Below are 26714 nucleotides of genomic sequence, written 5' to 3'. Positions count from 1 at the left end.
ATGGCTACATTTCAGTAATGAATGTGGAGCTGAATATGAAGGAAATGCTGGAACTTGGCAAGAAGGCCCAAGCAGCTGGACGTGGTGGCAACCTGGAGGGGGACACCATCAGCATTGGGAGCAGGTACTTGACATCAGTGGGGTGTCAGGAGCCATCATTTCAGTCTTTGCTTTTCTTCTATAGGTCCTCAAGCCACCCTGTATTAACAAGCAGTTGTAAGTACCTCTGCACCATCTCATGACTTCCAATACCGTCAATATTCTACTATGGTGTGACCATGTAGCTGCCAACTCTCACAGCCTACTTCAAATGATTAACATCTCATCTCGTTCTCATGACCCCTGGACTGTTGGCCATTCAATCACAGGGAGCATTTAGACCACAGGTGTCCAACTCAAGGCCCCCAATTCATTGTATACGGCCCACCAAAGCCTGGAAATATGCGTCAAAGTACTTAATCTCTCATCTATCTTCATTGTGACAGAAACAAATAGATTGTATTCATTCCAACAACATTTTGTTATACAAGTGACTATCTTGATACATGCTTGACTTACCATTTTAAAGCTAGTCATCCATCAATTTGTACACTGTAAAATTTAAGATATATATTTACTATTAAAAAAATAGCAACTCAGTCACCAGGAATTTACTGTTAATAAACAGTGGTACTTTTTCCATTTACATTAATCCATCCATTTTATGCCGCTTGTCTCTTCACTGCAAAAACAATCATAGACTACAGTAAAAAAAAATTAATAATTGGCAGGTCAGTCACCAGAATTTTATCGGTTAACAGTGCTACAGTTTTTCCATTTACAGTAATTTACTGGGGTAAAACTACACTGCATGAGATAGTTTGACTACCTTGTTGACATACATTGGTGTAAAACTACACTACATGATAGTTTGACTACTTTGTTGACATACATTGGTGTAAAACTACACTGCATGAGATAGTTTGACTACCTTGTTGACATACATTGGTGTAAAACTACACTGCATGAGATAGTTTGACTACCTTGTTGACATACATTGGTGTAGAACTACACTGCATGAGATAGTTTGACTACCTTGTTGACATACATTGGTGTAAAACTACACTGCATGAGATAGTTTGACTACCTTGTTGACATACATTGGTGTAAAACTACACTACATGAGATAGTTTGACTACCTTGTTGACATACATTGGTGTAAAACTACACTGCATGAGATAGTTTGACTACCTTGTTGACATACATTGGTGTAAAACTACACTACATGAGATAGTTTGACTACTTTGTTGACATACATTGGTGTAAAACTACACTACATGAGATAGTTTGACTACCTTGTTGACATACATTGGTGTAAAACTACACTGCATGAGATAGTTTGACTACCTCGTTGACATACATTGGTGTAAAACTACACTGCATGAGATAGTTTGACTACTTTGTTGACATACATTGGTGTAAAACTACACTGCATGAGATAGTTTGACTACCTTGTTGACATACATTGGTGTAAAACTACACTGCATGAGATAGTTTGACTACCTTGTTGACGTACATTGGTGTAAAACTACACTGCATGAGATAGTTTGACTACCTTGTTGACGTACATTGGTGTAAAACTACACTGCATGAGATAGTTTGACTACCTTGTTGACATACATTGGTGTAAAACTACACTGCATGAGATAGTTTGACTACCTTGTTGACATACATTGGTGTAAAACTACACTGCATGAGATAGTTTGACTACTTTGTTGACATACATTGGTGTAAAACTACACTGCATGAGATAGTTTGACTACCTTGTTGACATACATTGGTGTAAAACTACACTGCATGAGATAGTTTGACTACCTTGTTGACATACATTGGTGTAAAACTACACTGCATGAGATAGTTTGACTACCTTGTTGACATACATTGGTGTAAAACTACACTGCATGAGATAGTTTTGACTACCTTGTTGACATACATTGGTGTAAAACTACACTGCATGAGATAGTTTGACTACTTTGTTGACATACATTGGTGTAAAACTACACTGCATGAGATAGTTTGACTACTTTGTTGACATACATTGGTGTAAAACTACACTGCATGAGATAGTTTGACTACCTTGTTGACATACATTGGTGTAAAACTACACTGCATGAGATAGTTTGACTACCTTGTTGACATACATTGGTGTAAAACTACACTACATGAGATAGTTTGACTACCTTGTTGACATACATTAGTGTAAAACTACACTACATGAGATAGTTTGACTACCTTGTTGACATACATTGGTGTAAAACTACACTGCATGAGATAGTTTGACTACCTTGTTGACATACATTGGTGTAAAACTACACTGCATGAGATAGTTTGACTACTTTGTTGACATACAAGAGAAAGGCAAAGTATTAGTGACATTATGATGCAGTGCAGGTGTGTACTAATGCAAATTAGAAAAACAATTGTAAACATAAAAACAACTGACCGTGCCAATGAAAACATTTTTCTGTTGTGGAAAAGCACAATACAAGTTCAAGTTCATCTGTAAAAAATGAAGATGAATGTGCTGGTCTTTGGGCTGCAAGGGTAAGATGTGAACAAATGTGTATTCACCATAGACTTGGAGAAGCGACAAGTTTGAAAAGACATTTGCTCCTGTAGTCCAGAGCAGCTGTCCTACATTCTTTGATGTTCTGCAAGTCAATACCTCGCAGCAGACTTGTTTCATTGATGAGTTTTCCCTCAGTCACAGACGACAGTGAGGAGTGGGCGTGTGAAGAGGAGACGCTCTCCACCACCTACGACCACCAGTAAGGCACACAAATGTCTTTTTGTTTGGTCAAGTCACTTCAAAATGTTTAGTCTGCAAATGGAGTTGATTTAGTTTCCTTCACACTGCTCATTGTGTCTCTTCAGCGTGGTGATGTCACCTCGTTGACTCTTCAATTAGGGTCCAGTATTTTGGGGCTCTTTTCTTTTCTCAGATTTTCTATTCATGGTGTGTCGATTTGTGGCATTCAAGCAAAACTGCATTGAACACTTCTAATTGTCTTTGCCATTGGCTAAAATGACATCAATAACAAATATACAACTGATGCGATAAATACAACTGCTTTTTCTTTTGGAGTAACATTCTCCTGTGGTTCAATTTTCATTACAAAAGGTTAGAGCAGTGATTTTCAACCACTGTGCCGCGGCACACTAGTGTGCCGTGAGATATTGTCTGGTGTGCCGTGGGAAATAATGCAACTTCACCTAATTGGTCCAAAAAATGCTTTTTGCAAATCAATAATCATAATAATGTGCCGTTGTCTAGTGCCTGTTGCTGTGTAGCGCTTGGCAGGGTAATCTTGTAATACTCCATACCAGTAGGTGGCAGCAGGTAGTTCATTGCTTTGTAGAAGTGGGAACGCGTCAAGGATGGTTTGTCGTGATCCCAATATGCAGAGCACAGCAGGAGACAGCGTGCAGGTAAAAAGATATGTAAAGCTTAAACCAAAAATAGTAAAAGGCACTGAAGCTTAGGGATGGCTATGTAAGACAAAAGTAAAACTGAACTGGCTACAAAGTCAACAAAAACAGAATGCTGGACGACAGCAAAAACTTACAGCGTGTGGAGCAAAGACGGCGTCCACAAAGCGCATCCCGTACATGACAATCAACAATGTCCCCACAAAGAAGGATAGCGTACGCACAACTTAAATAGTCTTGATTGCCAAAACAAAGCAGGTGCGGGCAATAGCACTCAAAGGAAGGCGTGAAGCTGCTACAGGAGAACCAAACAGGAAAGGTCACCAAAATAACAGCGCACTACACACAGGAAACAACAACAAACTCAAAATAAGGCAAGACAACCTGGTGGAGTTTCATTTTTTTAACTTTTTCTGCTAGTGGTGTGCCTCCGTATTTTTTTTTATGAAAAAAATGTGCCTTGGCTCAAAAAAGGTTGAAACACACTAGGTTAGAGGACCACCAAATGGCACAACAACTATAAGAAATAATCAAAACCCAACTAATCTGCCAAAAATAAGAACATAAAATACATTTTACAGAGACTTTTTGGCAAAGAGCAATGGGAGAGAGGTCACACAGACAGCACCTTCGTACTTTGCTAGTTCTTCTTTTAGGATTCAGTCGTGTTTCTCACCTTCTTCATCAAAGGCTGGCACTTACAACTTTCTATGGCCCCACGGTGCTGTGTATTGCAGTCATAGAAAGACTGAGTCACCGATTGGGTTGTGTGGCGTATCTAGGATATAAATGACAATAGAGCTTTTGATTGTATGCTGATAATGCATGTTGAGCACACACATCTGACAGCCACTAGCCAACAAACGCATCCTCGTTAGCGGCTAAGGTCCCTCAACTGTGCAAAAGTAAATATAAGTGATATTGTTATACAGCCATCCTGTGTTTTTGTTGGGTTATATGCAACAACTAATCGATTTTAATTGATTTAATCGATGCTGGACGACAGCAAAAACTTACAGCGTGTGGCGCACAAAGCACATCCCGTACATGACAATCAACAATGTCCCCACAAAGAAGGATAGCGTACGCACAACTTAAATAGTCTTGATTGCCAAAACAAAGCAGGTGCGGGCAATAGCACTCAAAGGAAGGCGTGAAGCTGCTACAGGAGAACCAAACAGGAAAGGTCACCAAAATAACAGCGCAAGACAGGAAGTAGAGCACTACACACAGGAAACAACAACAAACTCAAAATAAGGCAAGACAACCTGGTGGAGTTTCATTTTTTTAACTTTTTCTGCTAGTGGTGTGCCTCCGTATTTTTTTTATGAAAAAAATGTGCCTTGGCTCAAAAAAGGTTGAAACACACTGGGTTAGAGGACCACCAAATGGCACAACAACTATAAGAAATAATCAAAACCCAACTAATCTGCCAAAAATAAGAACATAAAATACATTTTACAGAGACTTTTTGGCAAAGAGCAATGGGAGAGAGGTCACACAGACAGCACCTTCGTACTTTGCTAGTTCTTCTTTTAGGATTCAGTCGTGTTTCTCACCTTCTTCATCAAAGGCTGGCACTTACAACTTTCTATGGCCCCACGGTGCTGTGTATTGCAGTCATAGAAAGACTGAGTCACCGATTGGGTTGTGTGGCGTATCTAGGATATAAATGACAATAGAGCTTTTGATTGTATGCTGATAATGCATGTTGAGCACACACATCTGACAGCCACTAGCCAACAAACGCATCCTCGTTAGCGGCTAAGGTCCCTCAACTGTGCAAAAGTAAATATAAGTGATATTGTTATACAGCCATCCTGTGTTTTTGTTGGGTTATATGCAACAACTAATCGATTAAATCGATTAAAATCGATTACCAAAATAGTTGGCGATTAATTTAGTCATCGATTCGTTGGAACTATGCTATGCGCATGCGCGGAGGCTTTCTATTTTATTTATTTATTTTTTGGTAATTTTTTTTGTTTTATTTTATTTATTTTTTTTTGTTTGTTTTATAAACCTTTATTTATAAACTGCAACACTTACAAACAGCTGAAAAACAATAATCAAAATAAGTACAAAAACAGTACAAAACAGCGCCAGGGCGGCGCTGAGGCTACGTCTCATGAGGTGGCGTAAGCTAGCCAATGATGTGTCATGTGCAGCTCACGTGACGACGGCGTCTCCTTTGCTGGAACAATTCGAAAAATGGCGCAGGAAAACACGACCGATAGTTTAGCGGAGAAACATCTTGAGGTTATTGCTTCAATGGAGAAAAGTGTACGACCTAAGTCGTCAAAAGTGTGGGAACACTTCACTTTAAAGACTTCAAAGAAGAGCGTTTCCTGCAAAATGGCACGGAAGTACAACGTTGCTTCAGAAGCACCTGAAGAGGAAAAATGTTGGAGCCATGGATGAAGGGAAGAACTCACAGTACGTAACTTTTTAAGTCCATAGTGGCAACAAGCATTCATGAGTTCAGCTTTTTTGTGAGTAACGTTAAAGTTATGCCTTTGTTGCAACGCGGGGCTGATAATGTGTCCTCGGCACATTTGACTCCGTTTTGAGAGGGAAAACGCACGGTTACCAATTTGGAAATAAACGTAACGGACAGAAATATCTCAGGTTGGTTTCATAATGGATCAATGTAGCCGGGCTGATAAAGCTATATAAATATATTTAGATTTGAGTGACGCTTTAGTATAACTAAACGTTATGAAGGTGCTGGAATATTTCATGCTATTATTCAGAGGCAGCCTAAAATGAATCCTTTATTATTCACAACAGAAACGTGTACAATATCTGATTCAGTTCTGATGAGTTACATTTCTGTGTTATTGTTGGTGTATGCTGCACCCCCAATGTCCACAACATGGTGCCAGTATGCTGGATTTTTTTCAATAAAATACTGGAAAGGATAGAAATGTAGTTTGTCTCTTTTATCCGATTATTAATCGAAGTAATAATCGACAGATTAATCGATTATCAAATTAATCGTTAGTTGCAGCCCTAATTGTGATCATAAATTGAATCATTCAAGGATCTTGAAAGTTTCAAGTATCAGTCTTGATACGACTAATACTGCCTCCGTAACTCATATGAAGTAGCCGAACAGAAGAAGAAGTGCTAACATAACATCTGTGTAGATACAACCATGTTGCAGCAGAAATTAACCACTTAGCAACAGTAAATTAAATAGTTTTGAGAGAATAATACAACCGGAAATGTCAGCAACTAAATCAGGAGCCTTTGGAACCCATTTTGAAATATTTGTAATATTTATATACCAAATATTATGGCGCGATACATAGTTATCGAAGGAGGCTGCAATACATATCGCGATATAGATTTTAGGCCATGTGGCCTATCCCAAGTCTTGGATGATGTGCAGGCAAACTGACTTGTTACGTGCAATGTTAGGCCATACAATAACTTGGACTGTACAAAAACCCCACCAAATGGATGAAAAAGTGTGGCGTAGCAAAACCGAGATACTACCGTGTTTGTATTTCCAGCTGTGAGTGGGTCTGCACAATTCAACATGCATCAGTGTAAGGAATATGCTATGTTCTGCTCAAAGTAGAAGAAGCTTATACGGGTCATTGAATCCAACAGAAACCATCTCAAGTGTTGCTTTTTTCTTCATCCTTTCAGCGTTCTGCTGCCCAGCTCCATGGCTGAAACATGTGAGTACATTCTACACACGTGCAACATGACAACATGGAGTAGTTCCCCTCCAGCCTTGCACACACCTGAAAAAGCAATACATCTGTAATGAAATATGGCTTTGCTCACTTTTTCTTTCTCTCTTTATGTAACCGAGCCTATGTCCATTGGCTTTAACAGCATGGGAGCCACCTCTCATCCAGCACACGCCAAGCCATGAGTAAGTCCAACAACTTATTCATGCTCCTCGCCATATTGCAGCTTCACCGCATTGCCCGTTGTTTGGAGATGTTTCCAAGAAATAAGCATATGCTACAATGTTTGGGTCCTAAATGAAGCACTGTCCAGCATATACATAATGATAATAGGGATCTGATAATGTTAAACAACATATAAACACTTTGCAATGAATGTATTTGTTTTGGTTATGGTGTTAGTTTATACCAGGGGTCAGCAACGCGGTGCCCGCGGGCACCAGGTAGCCCGTAAGGACCAGGGGCCGTACTTATCAAGCTTCTTAGAGTGCCATTTTACACTTAAGTCCTGAGAATTTGCGAAATCTAGTCCTACTCTCAAACTTAAGAATAAAAGCTTTTTATCAACGTTCTTAAGTCTAAGAATCACTCCTACTCTCCACGATATTTAAGAGACCTTCAGAGGTGTCTTAAGTGGTTAGGAGTTGCCAGCAGGGGATGGCACTGAGGCGAGAGAGACGTGAGCGAACGTTCAGGGAACGAAACAATGTTTTGGTTTTTTTTGATGACGAGCAGCTGATCAAACGGTATCGTTTAGACAGAGCGGATATTATTTTTGTCACAGATTTAATACTTTTCGATTCCTTGTTGATTTCTGCATGTGTCTGCAGTGGGCTAGTATATATAGAGCCACCCACACCAGTTTCAAATTAGTTGCCTAATTAATGAATTGGAAAGAAAATGTTGTGACAGTAGCGTATGTGTGTGGCCGTGAGGTGAGTGACGTCAGTGAGTGTGTGGGCGATAGAAGAGAGGGAGCGGTAGCGTGAGTGCCAGCGGGGACTATTTCATTTTGTATTATTTTGTAGTTTATTGTCAAAATATACACTCCCATTGTCCACTTAAATATTTCCAAGATATTTCTTTATTCTTAGACAACGGATTCCCTTCCGTGATTGGTCATTTCTATGGACACAGAAATGACGTCACCTAAAATTCCGTTTACGGCACATAGTAATGTCGTAATTCAGCTCTGAGTGTGACACTTAAGATTCAGTCCTACACTTCGCTGAAAGTGTGAGTAAGACGCTTGATAACTAACTTTTAAGTGCAGCTTTCAGCGAAGAATTTATTTACTCTTAAGTCAACTCTTAGCAGACTTCTTAGGAGTAATTCTAAGAAGCTTGATAAGTACGGCCCCAGATGAGTAGCCCGCCGGCCTGTTCTAAAAATAGCTCAAATAGCAGCACTTACCAGTGAGTTGCCTCTATTTTTTAAATTGTATTTATTTACTACCAAGCTGGTCTCGCTTTGCCCGACATTTTTAATTCTAAGAGAGACAAAACTCAAATAGAATTTGAAAATTCAAGAAAATATTTTAAAGACTTGGTCTTCACTTGTTTAAATAAATTCATGAATTCTTTTACTTTGCTTCTTATAACTTTCAGATAACTTTAAAAATGATTTTAGGATTTTTAAACACATACCTTTTTACCTTTTAAATTCCTTCCTCTTCTTTCCTGACAATTTAAATCAATGTTCAAGTAAAAAAAATTGTTTATTATTGTAAAGGATAATAAATACATTTTTTAATTTAATTCTTCATTTTAGCTTCTGTTTTGTCGACGAAGAATATTTGTGAAATATTTCTTCAAACTTATTAAGATTAAAATTCAAAAAAATTATTCTGGCAAATCTAGAAAATCTGTAGAATCAAATTTAAATCTCATTTCAAAGTCTTTTGAATTTATTTTTAAATTTTTGTTCTGGAAAATCTAGAAGAAATAATGATTTGTCTTTGTTAGAAATATAGCTTGGTCCAATTTGTTATATATTCTAACAAAGTGTAGATTGGATTTTAACCTATTTAAAACATGTCATCAAAATTCTAAAATTAATCTTAATCAGGAAAAATGACTAATGATGTTCCATAAATTCTTTTTTTAAGTTTTTCTCTTCTTTTTTCGGTTGAATTTTGAATTTTAAAGAGTCGAAATTGAAGATAAACTATGTTTCAAAATTTAATTGTCATTTTTTTCGTTTTTTCTCCTCTTTTAAACCGTTCAATTAAGTGTAAATATCATTAATTATTAATAATAACAGAGTTAAAGGTAAATTGAGCAAATTGGCTATTTCTGGCAATTTATTTAAGTGTGTATCAAACTGGTAGCCCTTCGCATTAATCAGTACCCAAGAAGTAGCTCTTGGTTTCAAAAAGGTTGGTGACCCCTGGTTTATACAATTGCAATATGATACCACTTTCTCATTGCAGCAGAGTTGATTTAATCCTAAACCTTTTCCTATCATAGCAATGTTGTAACACCTGTCTGTTCTCAATATGTAACAGTGAATTCATGAGGAAACAAAGTTCTCATAAATACATACTTTTGAAATATGGCCTGTTTACAATCATTATGAAAGACATGTATTTTTTAATGCATTCTAACTCGTAAATACACGCAAACAAAAGTCTGTTTACAACAAAGCCAATGGGAGGTCCTCGATTTTGCCCATAAAACCCAACAAATGACCATTGAAAAAGTGCCAACAATACAACAACAACATTTACATTTCATGACTTGAATATTAACAAGTATGGGTCATATTGTCATTATAAGTGCTAACGCAGACAAACTGCATTAGCACTTATAGTACAATAAAGTTGACTATGATCTACTTACTAGATCATAGTAAATCATGCCTTTTACCTGGATAGTAGGACAAGGACATTCTGACAAGTTGGTACACTTTGACAGCCAGTTTAATCCCGGCAATGGCGACAACAGAAAAAGACACTTGGTTCCATCCCCCTTTTCTTTGTGAGTCATCCATCCATCCATCCATTTTCTACCGCTTATTCCCTTGTGAGTCATTCTTCATCTAAACGGGAATATATGAACATGCTAGCAATCTGCATCCTAATGACAGCAGACATTGTACAGTAAGTGATGTTTAATTATGTTTGTTGGCTCTCATGAAGTCTGCAGAGAGTAATAATCAGTCATGTTGTTAGAAGGGAAAAAAAGCAGATGTTGTGATGTTTGTTTTTTTAATTAATGCACCACGTATCCTTGACATGATAAAAATAGGTAAATATTATATGAATGTTACTACATGACATATATACTTACATCATGTATATATTACATGTTATTATGAATGTTGCTACATGACATATATACTTACATCATGTATATATTACATGTTATTATGTTACTACATGACATATATACTTACATCATGTATATATTACATGTTATTATGAATGTTACTACATGACATATATACTTACATCATGTATATATTACATGTTCATATGAATGTTACTACTTGACATATATACTTACATCGTGTATATATTACATGTTATTATGAATGTTACTACATGACATATATACTTACATCATGTATATATTACATGTTATTATGAATGTTACTACATGACATATATACTTACATCATGTATATATTACATGTTCATATGAATGTTACTACATGACATATATACTAACATCATGTATATATTACATGTTATTATGAATGTTACTACATGACATATATACTAACATGTATATATTACATGTTACTATGAATGTTACTACATGACATATATACTAACATGTATATATTACATGTTATTATGAATGTTACTACATGACATATATACTTACATCATGTATATATTACATGTTATTATGAATGTTACTACATGACATATATACTTACATCATGTATATATTACATGTTATTATGAATGTTACTACATGACATATATACTTACATCATGTATATATTACATGTTATTGTGAATGTTACTACATGACATATATACTTACATCATGTATATATTACATGTTATTATGAATGTTACTACATGACATATATACTTGCATCATGTATATATTACATGTTATTATGAATGTTACTACATGACATATACTTAAATCATGTATATATTACATGTTACTATGAATGTTACTACATGACATATATACTTACATCATGTATATATTACATATTATGAATGTTACTACATGACATATATACTTAAATCATGTATATATTACATGTTATTATGAATGTTACTACATGACATATATACTAACATCATGTATATATTACATGTTACTATGAATGTTACTACGTGACATATATACTAACATCATGTATACATTACATGTTATTATGAATGTTACTACATGACATATATACTTACATCATGTATATATTACATGTTATTATGAATGTTACTACATGACATATACTTACATCATGTATATATTACATGTTATTATGAATGTTACTACATGACATATATACTAACATCATGTATATATTACATGTTATTATGAATGTTACTACATGACATATATACTTCATGTATATATTACATGTTATTATGAATGTTACTACATGACGTATATACTAACATCATGTATATATTACATGTTATTATGAATGTTACTACATGACGTATATACTTACATCATGTATATATTACATGTTATTATGAATGTTACTACATGACATATATACTTACATCATGTATATATTACATGTTGTTATGAATGTTACTACATGACATATATACTTGCATCATGTATATATTACATGTTATTATGAATGTTGCTACATGACATATATACTTACATCATGTATATATTACATGTTATTATGTTACTACATGACATATATACTTACATCATGTATATATTACATGTTATTATGAATGTTACTACATGACATATATACTTACATCATGTATATATTACATGTTCATATGAATGTTACTACATGACATATATACTAACATCATGTATATATTACATGTTATTATGAATGTTACTACATGACATATATACTAACATGTATATATTACATGTTACTATGAATGTTACTACATGACATATATACTAACATGTATATATTACATGTTATTATGAATGTTACTACATGACATATATACTTACATCATGTATATATTACATGTTATTATGAATGTTACTACATGACATATATACTTACATCATGTATATATTACATGTTATTATGAATGTTACTACATGACATATATACTTACATCATGTATATATTACATGTTATTGTGAATGTTACTACATGACATATATACTTACATCATGTATATATTACATGTTATTATGAATGTTACTACATGACATATATACTTGCATCATGTATATATTACATGTTATTATGAATGTTACTACATGACATATACTTAAATCATGTATATATTACATGTTACTATGAATGTTACTACATGACATATATACTTACATCATGTATATATTACATATTATGAATGTTACTACATGACATATATACTTAAATCATGTATATATTACATGTTATTATGAATGTTACTACATGACATATATACTAACATCATGTATATATTACATGTTACTATGAATGTTACTACGTGACATATATACTAACATCATGTATACATTACATGTTATTATGAATGTTACTACATGACATATATACTTACATCATGTATATATTACATGTTATTATGAATGTTACTACATGACATATACTTACATCATGTATATATTACATGTTATTATGAATGTTACTACATGACATATATACTAACATCATGTATATATTACATGTTATTATGAATGTTACTACATGACATATATACTTCATGTATATATTACATGTTATTATGAATGTTACTACATGACGTATATACTAACATCATGTATATATTACATGTTATTATGAATGTTACTACATGACGTATATACTTACATCATGTATATATTACATGTTATTATGAATGTTACTACATGACATATATACTTACATCATGTATATATTACATGTTGTTATGAATGTTACTACATGACATATATACTTGCATCATGTATATATTACATGTTATTATGAATGTTACTACATGACATATGTACTTACATCATGTATATATTACATGTTATTATGAATGTTACTACATGACATATGTACTTACATCATGTATATATTACATGTTATTATGAATGTTACTACATGACATATATACTTACATCATGTATATATTACATGTTATTATGAATGTTACTACATGACATTTATACTTACATCATGTATATATTACATTTTATTATGAATGTTACTACATGACATATATACTAACATCATGTATATATTACATGTTATTATGAATGTTACTACATGACATATATACTTACATCATGTATGTTACATGTTATAATGAATGTTACTACATGACATATATACTTACATCATGTATATATTACATATTATGAATGTTACTACATTACATTTATACTTACATCATGTATATATTACATGTTATTATGAATGTTACTACATGACATATATACTTACATCATGTATATATTACATGTTATTATGAATGTTACTACATTACATTTATACTTACATCATGTATATATTACATGTTATTATGAATGTTACTACATTACATTTATACTTACATCATGTATATATTACATGTTATTATGAATGTTACTACATGACATATATACTTACATCATGTATAAATTACATGTTATTATGAATGTTACTACATGACTTATATACTTACATCATGTATATATTACATGTTATTATTAATTTGTTACTACATGACATACATACTTACATCATGTATATATTACATGTTATTATGAATGTTACTACATGACATATATACTTACATCATGTATATATTACATGTTATTGTGAATGTTACTACATGACTTATATACTTACATCATGTATATATTACATGTTATTATGAATGTTACTACATGACATATATACTTACATCATGTATATGTTACATGTTATTATGAATGTTACTACATGACATAAATACTTGTTATTATGAATGTTACTACATTACATTTATACTTACATCATGTATATATTACATGTTATTATGAATGTTACTACATGACATATATACTTATTATGAATGTTACTACATGACATATATACTAACATCATGTATATATTACATGTTATTATGAATGTTACTACATGACATATATACTTACATCATGTATATATTACATGTTATTATGAATGTTACTGCATGACATATATACTTACATCATGTATATATTACATGTTATGAATGTTACTACAGGACATACATATATACTTACATCATGTATATATTACATGTTATTATGAATGTTACTACATGACGTATATACTAACATCATGTATATATTACATGTTATTATGAATGTTACTACATGACGTATATACTTACATCATGTATATATTACATGTTATTATGAATGTTACTACATGACATATATACTTACATCATGTATATATTACATGTTATTATGAATGTTACTACATGACATTTATACTTACATCATGTATATATTACATTTTATTATGAATGTTACTACATGACATATATACTAACATCATGTATATATTACATGTTATTATGAATGTTACTACATGACATATATACTTACATCATGTATATATTACATGTTATTATGAATGTTACTACATGACATATATACTTACAAGTATATATTACATGTTATTATGAATGTTATTACATGACATATATACTTACATCATGTATATATTACATGTTATTATGAATGTTACTACATTACATTCTATACTTACATCTTCAGAATCAGAATAGTTTTATTGCCATTGTTTGAGAACGGGTTCACAAACTAGGAATTTTTCTTGGTGCAAACCTGCAACATAAAACACATAACACATATTTGGTAATAAAAAGAACTGTGACTGAGCTATCAGATAGACTTAGAAGGAATTCAAGGAATTCAAGGAGCTGCTGTTCATTTGCCTGATGGCCGAGGGGAAAAAACTGTTCAGGTAGCGGGAGGTGTGGGTCTGGAAGGAGCATAGTCTCCTGCCTGAGGGGAGAGGGAAGAATAGTGTGTGTCCAGGGTGAGAAGAGTCAGCTGTGATCCGACCCACACGCCTCCTGGTCCTGGAGGAAAACAAGTCCTGGAGGGATGGGAGCTTGCAGCCAATCACCTTCTCAGCAGCACGTACCATGCGCTGCAGTCTATTCTTATCCTGGACTGTGGCGCCGGGGAACCACACTGTGATGGAGGAGGTCAGGATGGACTCTATGATAGCTGAGTAAAACTGCACCCGCATCTCGGTCGGCACCTTAAGTTTCCTCAGCTGCCGCAGAAAGTACATCCTCTGCTGGGCCTTCTTGATGAGGGCGCTGATGGTCAGCTCCCACTTGAGGTCCTGGGTGATGGTGGTGCCCAAGAAACGGAAGGAGTCCACAATGGGGATGGGGGTGGGAGAGTCAATCAGGGTGAGGGGGGATGGTGGGGCTGTGACTTTCCTGAAGTCCATGATCATCTCCACTGTTTCCTGGGCGTTCAGCTCCAGGTTGTTGAGGCTGCACCAGGACGTCAGCCGGTCCACCTCTCTCCTGTAGGCGGACTCATCGCCATTCGAGATGAGCCCGATGAGGGTGGTGTCATCCGCAAACTTGAGCAGTTTTACGGATTGGTGACTGGAGGTGCAGCAGTTTGTATACAGGGAGAAGAGCCAGGGGGAGAGTACACAGCCCTGAGGAGTACCAGTGTTTGTGGTTCGACTGTCCGAGACAATCTTCCCCAGCCGTACATGCTGTCTTCGGTCTGTCAGGAAGTCATTAATCCAACTGCAGAGGAAGTCGGGCACGCTGAGCTGGTAGAGCTTGTCTCGTAGCAGTCCAGGGAGGATGGTGTTGAAGGCAGAGCTGAAGTCCACAAACAGGATCCTAGCGTAGGTTCCTGGAGAGTCCAGATGCTCCGGGATGAAGTGGAGGGCCAGGTTCACTGCATCATCCACAGACCTGTTGGCTCTGTAGGCAAACTGCAGTGGGTCCAGGAGGGGGGCGGTGATGTCCTTGAGGTGGGGCAGGACCAAGCGCTCAAAGGACTTCATGACCACAGACGTCAGCGCGACCGGCCTGTAGTCATTTAGTCCTGTGATCCGTGCTTTCTTGGGGACAGGGACAATGGTAGAGGTCTTAAAGCAGGACGGCACGCGGCATAGCTCCAGAGAGGTGTTAAAAATGTCAGTGAAGACAGGAGCCAGCTGGTCCGCACAGTGTCTGAGAGTGGAGGGGGAGACACCGTCCGGCCCGGGGGCCTTCCGCGTATTCAGCTTCAAGAACTGCCGCCGTACATCCTCTTCTTTGATGGAGAGGGTCTTTACAGTCTTATGTTTTTGGAGTCCTGTGATGTCGTTGGACTCCTTTGAGTCCTTTAACTCCTTTAATGAAGTGCTGGCATTGGTGGGGAGGGTGATGGTGGGGGGTAGCATGGCTTTGATGAGTTGAAGGCCGTTCATGACGACAGTAATGTGTGTTGAGGCCCTGAGCGAGAGTCCATTCAGGTCCTGGGGGGTTTTGGGCTTATAGTTCGTAAGGGCCCTTAGACCTCTCCAAACTGCCGCAGAATCATTGGAGCAGAACTGTTCCTGTAGACGGTTAGAGTACACAGATTTAGCTTTCTCCACTTCCCTGGTGAAGTGGTACTTCGCTTCTCTGTATGTACTTCGGTCCCCGCTTCTCCACGCAGCCTCCTTCTTCTTGCGCAGCTGGTGGAGCTTGGGTGTGAACCAGGGCTTGTCGTTGTTATAACAAACCCTGGTGCGCGTTGGAATGATGCGCGCCTCATTGAACTGTATGTATGAGGTCACAGTGTCCGTATACTCGTCCAGATTGTTCGTGGCCGCTCCAAATGCCTCCCAGTTTGTCGTTTCCCAACAAGCACGCAACTCGTCCACAGACTCGGCGGTGAAACACTTAATTACACTTAAAACGCTTTTATTATATTTTTTCAATGGACAATAGTGCCAGCTCAAATCCATGATGCATCCACCACCATGCTTGACAGTAGGCAGGACAAAATATATTACCGGTACTTGTTTTGCCAGCTTTTGAGACAACAATGGCTGTATATATTACATGTTATTATGAATGTTACTACATGACATATATACTTACATCATGTATATATTACATGTTATTATGAATGTTACTACATGACATATATACTTACATCATGTATATATTACATGTTATTATTAATGTTACTACATGACATATATACTTACATCATGTATATATTACATGTTATTATGAATGTTACTACATGACATATATACTTACATCATGTATATATTACATGTTATTATGAATGTTACTACATGACATATATACTTACATCATGTATATATTACATGGTATTATGAATGTTACTACATGACATATATACTTACATCATGTATATATTACATGGTATTATGAATGTTACTACATGACATATATACTTACATCATGTATATATTACATGGTATTATGAATGTTACTACATGACATATATACTTACATCATGTATATATTACATGGTATTATGAATGTTACTACATGACATATATATTTACATCATGTATATATTACATGTTATTATGAATGTTACCTACATTACATTTATACTTACATCATGTATATAGTATATGTTATTATGAATGTTACTACATGACATTTATACTTACATCACGTATATATTGTTATTATGAATGTTACAACATGACATATATACTTACATCATGTATATATTACATGTTATTATGAATGTTACTACATGACATATTTACTTACATCATGTATATATTACATGTTATTATGAATGTTACTACATGACATATATACTTCCATCATGTATATATTACATGGTATTATGAATGTTACTACATGACATATATATTTACATCATGTATATATTACATGTTATCATGAATATTACTACATGACATATATACTTACATCATGTATATATGACATGTTATTATGAATTTTACTACATGACATATATACTTACATCATGTATATATTACATGTTATTATGAATGTTACCTTCATTACATTTATACTTACATCATGTATATAGTATGTTATTATGAATGTTACTACATGACATTTATACTTACATCATGTATATATTACATGTTATTATGAATGTTACAACATGACATATATACTTACATCATGTATATATTACATATTATGAATGTTACTACATGACATATACTTACATCATGTATATATTACATGTTATTATGAATGTTACTACATGACATATATACTTCCATCATGTATATATTACATGGTATTATGAATGTTACTACATGACATATATATTTACATCATGTATATATTACATGTTATTATGAATGTTACCTTCATTACATTTATACTTGCATCATGTATATAGTATATGTTATTATGAATGTTACTACATTACATTTATACTTACATCATGTACATATTACATGTTATCATGAATGTTACTACATGACATATATACTTACATCATGTATATATGACATGTTATTATGAATGTTACTACATGACATATATACTTACATCATGTATATATTACATGTTATTATGAATGTTACTACATGACATATATACTTACATCATGTATATATGACATGTTATTATGAATGTTACTACATGATATATATACTTACATCATGTATATATTACATGTTATTATGAATGTTACTACATGACATATATACTTACATCATGTATATAGTATATGTTATTATGAATGTTACTACATGACATTTATACTTACATCATGTGTATAAAACCTCAATGGAGGTGTCAGGATGCTTTTCAGAGCGCTATCTTGGCAGAATAGAGCAACTCTCATAGGCTCCATTGTAAGCGGTCTTTTGACCGCATATTTAGAATGCATTTTAAAAAAAAAGTGTTCTTGTCTTACATAATTATTGTGAATGATGGGCAAAATAAAAAAAGGGAATTTTCCCTTTAAGTAATTCATTTAATGAAATGTATAACATTTTCATTTTTTTATTAAGGTTTAAGATGTTTATTAAGATTCTTCTTCTTTGTACTTGACTTTGAGTTTGAACAGTTTGTTAAACTGAAACATATTAGTACACTTATTTGCTTACATACTGATGCACTAAAGGTCTTAAGTGTTATACGTGCATACATGTTTTGAATGAGATGTAATATACAGGGTAATAAACTATTTAAGATACAGTGTAATATACTGTATAAGATACAGTGTAATATATTGTATAATATACAGTGTATTATACAGTACAATACTGTATAATATACAGTGTAATATACTGTATAATATACAGTGTAATATGATATGATAATATGATGATGTGAGATCTTAAGGCTGTTGTCCAGGTGATGATGTGAGATCTTAAGGCTGTTGTCCAGGTGATGATGTGAGATCCCAAGACTGTTGTCTAGGTGATGATGTGAGATCTTAAGGCTGTTGTCCAGGTGATGATGTAAGATCTTAAGGCTGTTGTCCAGGTGATGATGTGAGATCTTAAGGCTGTTGTCCAGGTGATGATGTGAGATCTTAAGGCTGTTGTCCAGGTGATGATGTGAGATCTTAAGGCTGTTGTCCAGGTGATGATGTGAGATCTTAAGGCTGTTGTCCAGGTGATGATGTGAGATCCTAAGGCTGTTGTCTAGGTGATGATGTGAGATCCTAAGGCTGTTGTCTAGGTGATGATGTGAGATCTTAAGGCTGTTGTCCAGGTGATGATGTGAGATCTTAAGGCTGTTGTCCAGGTGATGATGTGAGATCTTAAGGCTGTTGTCCAGGTGATGTGAGATCTTAAGGCTGTTCTCTAGGTGATGATGTGAGATCTTAAGGCTGTTGTCCAGGTGATGATGTGAGATCTTAAGGCTGTTGTCTAGGTGATGATGTGAGATCTTAAGGCTGTTGTCTAGGTGATGATGTGAGATCTTAAGGCTGTTGTCTAGGTGATGATGTGAGATCTTAAGGCTGTTGTCCAGGTGATGATGTGAGATCCTAAGGCTGTTGTCCAGGTGATGATGTGAGATCTTAAGGCTGTTGTCCAGGTGATGATGTGAGATCTTAAGGCTGTTGTCCAGGTGATGATGTGAGATCTTAAGGCTGTTGTCCAGGTGATGATGTGAGATCTTAAGGCTGTTGTCCAGGTGATGATGTGAGATCCTAAGGCTGTTGTCCAGGTGATGATGTGAGATCTTAAGGCTGTTGTCCAGGTGATGATGTGAGATCTTAAGGCTGTTGTCCAGGTGATGATGTGAGATCCTAAGGCTGTTGTCCAGGTGATGATGTGAGATCTTAAGGCTGTTGTCCAGGTGATGATGTGAGATCTTAAGGCTGTTGTCCAGGTGATGATGTGAGATCTTAAGGCTGTTGTCCAGGTGATGATGTGAGATCTTAAGGCTGTTGTCCAGGTGATGTGAGATCTTAAGGCTGTTCTCTAGGTGATGATGTGAGATCTTAAGGCTGTTGTCCAGGTTGTTGTCCAGGTGATGATGTGAGATCTTAAGGCTGTTGTCTAGGTGATGATGTGAGATCTTAAGGCTGTTGTCTAGGTGATGATGTGAGATCTTAAGGCTGTTGTCTAGGTGATGATGTGAGATCTTAAGGCTGTTGTCTAGGTGATGATTTGAGATCCTAAAGCTGTTGTCCAGGTGATGATGTGAGATCTTAAGGCTGTTGTCCAGGTGATGATGTGAGATCTTAAGGCTGTTGTCTAGGTGATGTGAGATCTTAAGGCTGTTGTCCAGGTGATGATGTGAGATCCTAAGACTGTTGTCTAGGTGATGATGTGAGATCCTAAGACTGTTGTCCAGGTGATGATGTGAGATCTTAAGACTGTTGTCCAGGTGATGATGTGAGATCTTAAGACTGTTGTCTAGGTGATGATGTGAGATCTTAAGGCTGTTGTCTAGGTGATGATGTGAGATCCTAAGGCTGTTGTCTAGGTGATGATGTGAGATCCTAAGGCTGTTCTCCAGGTGATGATGTGAGATCCTAAGGCTGTTGTCTAGGTGATGATGTGAGATCTTAAGGCTGTTGTCCAGGTGATGTGAGATCTTAAGGCTGTTGTCCAGGTGATGATGTGAGATCTTAAGGCTGTTGTCCAGGTGATGATGTGAGATCTTAAGGCTGTTGTCCAGGTGATGATGTGAGATCTTAAGGCTGTTGTCCAGGTGATGATGTGAGATCTTAAGGCTGTTGTCCAGGTGATGATGTGAGATCTTAAGGCTGTTGTCCAGGTGATGATGTGAGATCTTAAGGCTGTTGTCTAGTTGATGATGTGAGATCCTACGGCTGTTGTCCAGGTGATAATGTGAGATCCCAAGGCTGTTGTCCAGGTGTTGTGAGATCCCAAGGCTGTTGTCCAGGTGATGATGTGAGATTGTGTTGACTTTGTAGGACAAGACATGAAGCCCTGCAGAAGCTGGCCATCTTCTTTCAACACCACCAAGAAGAGTTTGGTGATGATGGACTAGCAACTCCTACCAAGTAGAGTCTTCTCCCGTCTGCAACATGCATGCTTGGTTTGAATGTTCAACACTTCTTCCTCTCTCCTTTCTGTCTGCTGCCTAGCGCTGACCCTCCAAGTGAGTGTTTCCATTGTTGAAAGGACTATCTGCACACATGTGTCTGACCTTGTCATCTTCTATGCAGGCTTCTTGTGTGCCGTTGAAGAGCCTCCAAGTGAGTGTTTCCATTGTTGAAAGGACTATCTGCACACATGTGTCTGACCTTGTCATCTTCTATGCAGGCTTCTTGTGTGCCGTTGAAGAGCCTCCATATCCGTAAGTGTTGCCATCATGATTCTGCATACTCTAGCTCAGTGTTTCCCAAACTTTTTACCATCCCGTACCTCTTCAAACATTTAATCTCCAGCTACGTACCCCCTTCCTCCCCTTCAATTTTCATGGATCCTGTTGTTGCGATATCAATGAGGCTCTCCTGTTCAGATGCCATTAAGGCTGTAGGCATGGCAGAAAAGGTTTATTGAATCCAACCGTCCGACTCGTCAATTTCAAGGAAGTACCTGCGCAGTTGTGCAGCCAGCTCACTGAGGTGAGTAGTTACGTGACGTTTGACTCTGTCAGACTGAGGTGACATAGTTTCGTTGTACTTGTGCAATGACAATAAAGTCCTATCCTATCCTATTTGCACACAAAAAATCATGCAACGTTGGAAAGACCTGTTTTGTTGTTGTTCATGCAGTCTAACCAGAGCTTTGACTTCTTAATCATAGCCTCAATTTTATCCCGTACATTAAATATGGTTGCGGAGAGCCCCTGTAATCCGATAAGTTCATTCAGACGAGAAAAAATATCACCCAGGTAAGATAGTCGTGTAAGAAACTCTTCATTAAGCCAATAGCCAGACAGGTGGAAATTGTGGTCGATAAATAACAGTTTAAGCTCATCTTTCCATTCAAAGAAATGTGTCAATACTTTGCCCCTTGATAACCAGCACACTTCCTTGTGCAGTAATAGCGTCTTAATTCACTGCATAGGGCAGTAAATATGCGAGAGTTCAGGGGCCTGGCTTTAACAAAGTTCACCAAATTTACTATTGTGTCCAAAACGTCCTTCAAACTGATTCCCTTGGCAGCGAGAGCCTCTCGGTGGATGCTGCAGTGTACCCAAGTGTCTCCCCGTCATGGCCTTAGCGCCATCTGTGCAGATGCCAACACATTTTGACCAAATAAGTCCATTTGATGTCACAAAGGTGTCCAGCATTCTGAAAATATCCTCCCCAGTTGTCCTTGTTTCCAGTGATTTACAGAACAGCATGTCCTCCTTATGGATGTAGCGGACATATACCAGGAGCTGTGCCAGGTGTTGACCCATCCAGCTGTAGTGCATAGAATTAGCTGGCTCGTAGCGGTTTTAAAACATCCCCAGCCATGTCACTGACACCTGGAGTAACAGTGTTGTTTGATGAGGGCATGGTCTATCATTGTTTTTGCCTTTTCCCCCAACATTTCGCCAGCAGGGAGAATCAAGTCCTCCACAATAGTGTCTTGGCCACTCGGTAGCTCACCATATAAGACACTTCTAGTCCCTTTCTATTAACTGTATCGCTTTCCCTTATACACATCTTATTGGTAGAAATTCCACGTAATTCCCGTTCAAAAAACTCTGGTGGTTTATTTTTCAAGTGAGAGTGATTGGTCTCTAGATGTCTTGGCAAGACTGAAGCTTTCATTGAGTTGTGAGAGTACTTTTGCACACTGTGGCCGAATAGACCAACCAGTATCGATACAAGTGAACCCCGAAGCAATGTAGTATATTCTCTCGTTATGATGTCTCTATCTGTATGCTTTCTCATGTCAGGGGGCCAAAGATACTCACTGTCACTGTCAGTGGCCATGCTAGTAACTATGCTAGCATCAATTGTAGCACTAGCCCTACTGCTTGCACCCTGATCCAAGGAAGAGAAACCTGGGGATTTACACTTTTTAGCCATGTGTCCATTATTCCGGTGCAGGAATGGCTGTTTTCTATGAATTGCAACTTGATGTTAACAAGTAGCCTAAGTGGTTGCTACGCAACAATTGAAAGACTGTGTCGGGAGAAGACTTGAGCGCGGGACAAGTATGTATTTAGAATGCAGGGGCCGTACTTATCAAGCTTCTTAGAATTACTCCTAAGAAGTCTGCTAAGAGTTGACTTAAGAGTAAATAAATTATTTGCTGAAAGCTGCACTTAAAAGTTAGTTATCAAGCGTCTTACTCACACTTTCAGCGAAGTGTAGGACTGAATCTTAAGTGTCACACTCAGAGCTGAATTACGACATTACTATGTGCCGTAAACGGAATTTTAGGTGACGTCATTTCTGTGTCCATAGAAATGACCAATCACGGAATGGAATCCGTTGTCTAAGAATAAAGAAATATCTTGGAAATATTTAAGTGGACATTGGGAGTGTATATTTTGACAATAAACTACAAAATAATACAAAACAAACTAGTCCCCGCCGGCACTCACGCTACCGCTCCCTCTCTTCTATCGCCCACACACTCACTGACGTCACTCACCTCACGGCCACACACATACGCTACTGTCATAACATTTTCTTTCCAATTCATTAATTAGGCAACTAATTTGAAACTGGTGTGGGTGGCTCTATATATACTAGCCCACTGCAGACACATGCAGAAATCAACAAGGAATCGAAAAGTATTAAATCTGTGACAAAAATAATATCCGCTCTGTCTAAACGATACCGTTTGATCAGCTGCTCGTCATAAAAAAAACAAAAACATTGTTCCGTTCCCTGAACGTTCGCGCACGTCTCTCTCGCCTCAGTGCCATCCCCTGCTGGCAACTCCTAACCACTTAAGACACCTCTGAAGGTCTCTTAAATATCGTGGAGAGTAGGAGTGATTCTTAGACTTAAGAACGTTGATAAAAAGCTTTTATTCTTAAGTTTGAGAGTAGGACTAAATTTCGCAAATTCTCAGGACTTAAGTGTAAAATGGCACTCTAAGAAGCTTGATAAGTACGGCCCCAGGTCTATAGCGTGGGGTGGTATATTGCCTTTATCCAATAATCATGCCAAATAAATGGCTGGGGGAAACAAAACAAAAAGTGAAAGCAATGCATTGCCATGCAGGATCTTAGAAGAGTTTTCTAACCCTGCGTGGCAGACGTTTCCATTGGGCTTTGCCCCGTTAAAAACAATGGAGTTCTAATGTTGTGTATTGTCGCTCCGCGTCCGGTCGGTGTTGGCCTTAACGTACCCCCGACAATGACCTGGCGTACCCCTGGGGTTACGCCTACCCCACCTTGGGGAACACTGCTCTAGCTAATGACTGTGCTTTGTGTTGGGACAGTGAACAGGAAGTGGACTTCTCCCAGCTGGAACTCCTTCCTCCTCCACCTCTGTACGCTGACACCTTCTGAGTCCAACTTCTCTGTAGGTCTTTTCACTTCCTTCTACCTACTTCTGTTCTTGCCTTTCTTTGCATTTAATAAATAATTGTCATGGATTTATGCTTTGATTGACTTTTCCATATCAATTCTACACCAGTCGCAAAATATCATTGCAATTAATACAAGAAATGCAATATTTCTTCTGCCCTTGCAAAGATGAGATGTATTGCTACTACTGGGCTCCAAATAGTCTTCAATTCATGCCTCTGACCGTCTCAAAGTGCTAATGTAGAACTGTAATAGACAGAATACTTGCATGGGAGAAGTTAGAAGTGCTGATGAGATAAACATATATTGACCGAGAGATTCATGATGATATTGTCAACATTATTGGGAGAGCAAATTAAGCACTAAGCATAAATAAACCATTTCCAATGCAAGAAACTGTGTTTTAACATGTCAATGTTTAAATATCCAAGTTAAATAAAACAAAGAAGAAATAAAAAAATGTTTTGCACTTGAATAAAAATCCCAACCAAAAGCAGAACATGTCCTGAAGGGTCTGGGGAAACCTGAAATATACCAAAACAATAAAACAATGATTGCCACCAATGTTGAATGTGCACTTAAACACACACTAACATCTTTTAACCAAGTTACTTTCTGGGCTGAGAAAACATTTCATATTGTACTTTTGGAAGAGCCGTCTTATTTGTATTTGTGTTCAAATATGTTTAACTTATTCCCTTTTTAATTTGTGAACATTTAAGAATGTTTTTTTTTTAATAAAGGCAAATTGGGTGATCATTTTGTTTCACTTTGGGTTTATGTGACGTCACTTCCTGTTGACCCGCCTCCATCTGTTTCAACTTGATATCCATTCTTCATGTTTAATGTAAATACTAGTAGTTTACTCAGTCATGTACCTTTACATGGGAACAACGTTAATGCCTCTTGTTTTCATGTTAGCATTGAAGTCCTGCCATGAGTTGATCAAAGTGCAGTTATCAATCACACATCATTTGAATGAATTACAGAGTTATTATTAGTAGCGTTTATCTGCATGTACTTCAAATACTCTCAGCTGCTAGAAAGTACTCTTCTAACTACGCTTGCACATGGCGACTATCCATGCTGGTAAACTTATCCTTCGGTTAATTGACTTATCCAGTCCGCCGTTGTAGTCCTCAAGAAGTTCCTTCTTTGCCTCTATCCTCTTGTTGTGGGGCAGACTGGCTTGTACATGCACATGTAACTTATATCTGTCAGTAGACTCGCTATGGAAGGGTTAACAAAGATGACGGGGGAAAGACGCTGTCACGGTGGAGGCACGTGAATAAGAGTGCCCACCAATCAACAACAGGCGCCATCTTTGCTACCAAGGAGGTGTGCTGTGCTCTGATGCTTGTAATTGATGTCCTTTTCATCTTCCTTTTTCTCACCAAATCAAGCAAAATAATAATAATACTCCAGTGCACAAACTTACAATCAAACATTTGATTGTGTACAAGTATCATAGTTGACATTTGATTGTGTACAGGTATCATAGTTGACATTTGATTGTGTACAAGTATCATAGTTGACATTTGATTGTGTACAAGTATCATAGTTGACAT

The 26714-nt window shown here is 36.5% G+C and overlaps 1 protein-coding gene across 4 annotated transcripts in view; it reads left to right on the top strand.

Annotated features, from left to right (window-relative positions):
• LOC133649597 (uncharacterized) overlaps positions 1-25214 on the top strand; it is a 49632-nt gene extending 24418 nt beyond the window's left edge. For 2 of the 4 annotated variants that reach the window (XM_062046203.1, XM_062046204.1), the window contains 10 exons: positions 1-124; positions 185-216; positions 2744-2807; positions 7087-7157; positions 7318-7357; positions 21632-21721; positions 21806-21819; positions 21887-21916; positions 21984-22017; positions 22109-22238. In XM_062046203.1, the coding sequence (XP_061902187.1) occupies positions 1-124; positions 185-216; positions 2744-2807; positions 7087-7157; positions 7318-7357; positions 21632-21721; positions 21806-21819; positions 21887-21916; positions 21984-22017; positions 22109-22223 (614 nt within the window). In that variant the 3' untranslated portion in view covers positions 22224-22238. Of the gene's footprint in view, positions 125-184; positions 217-2743; positions 2808-7086; positions 7158-7317; positions 7358-21631; positions 21722-21805; positions 21820-21886; positions 21917-21983; positions 22018-22108; positions 22239-25058 lie in introns of those variants that run through there. The other 2 variants (XM_062046206.1, XM_062046205.1) reach the window with 2 other exon arrangements.
• The last annotated feature ends 1500 nt before the right edge of the window (positions 25215-26714 follow it).

The sequence above is a fragment of the Entelurus aequoreus genome, linkage group LG05 (assembly GCF_033978785.1).
Source record: "Entelurus aequoreus isolate RoL-2023_Sb linkage group LG05, RoL_Eaeq_v1.1, whole genome shotgun sequence".
NCBI lineage: Eukaryota > Metazoa > Chordata > Actinopteri > Syngnathiformes > Syngnathidae > Entelurus > Entelurus aequoreus.
Note: the sequence above shows the minus strand (reverse complement) of the source record. Positions and strands in the feature narration are given on the sequence as shown.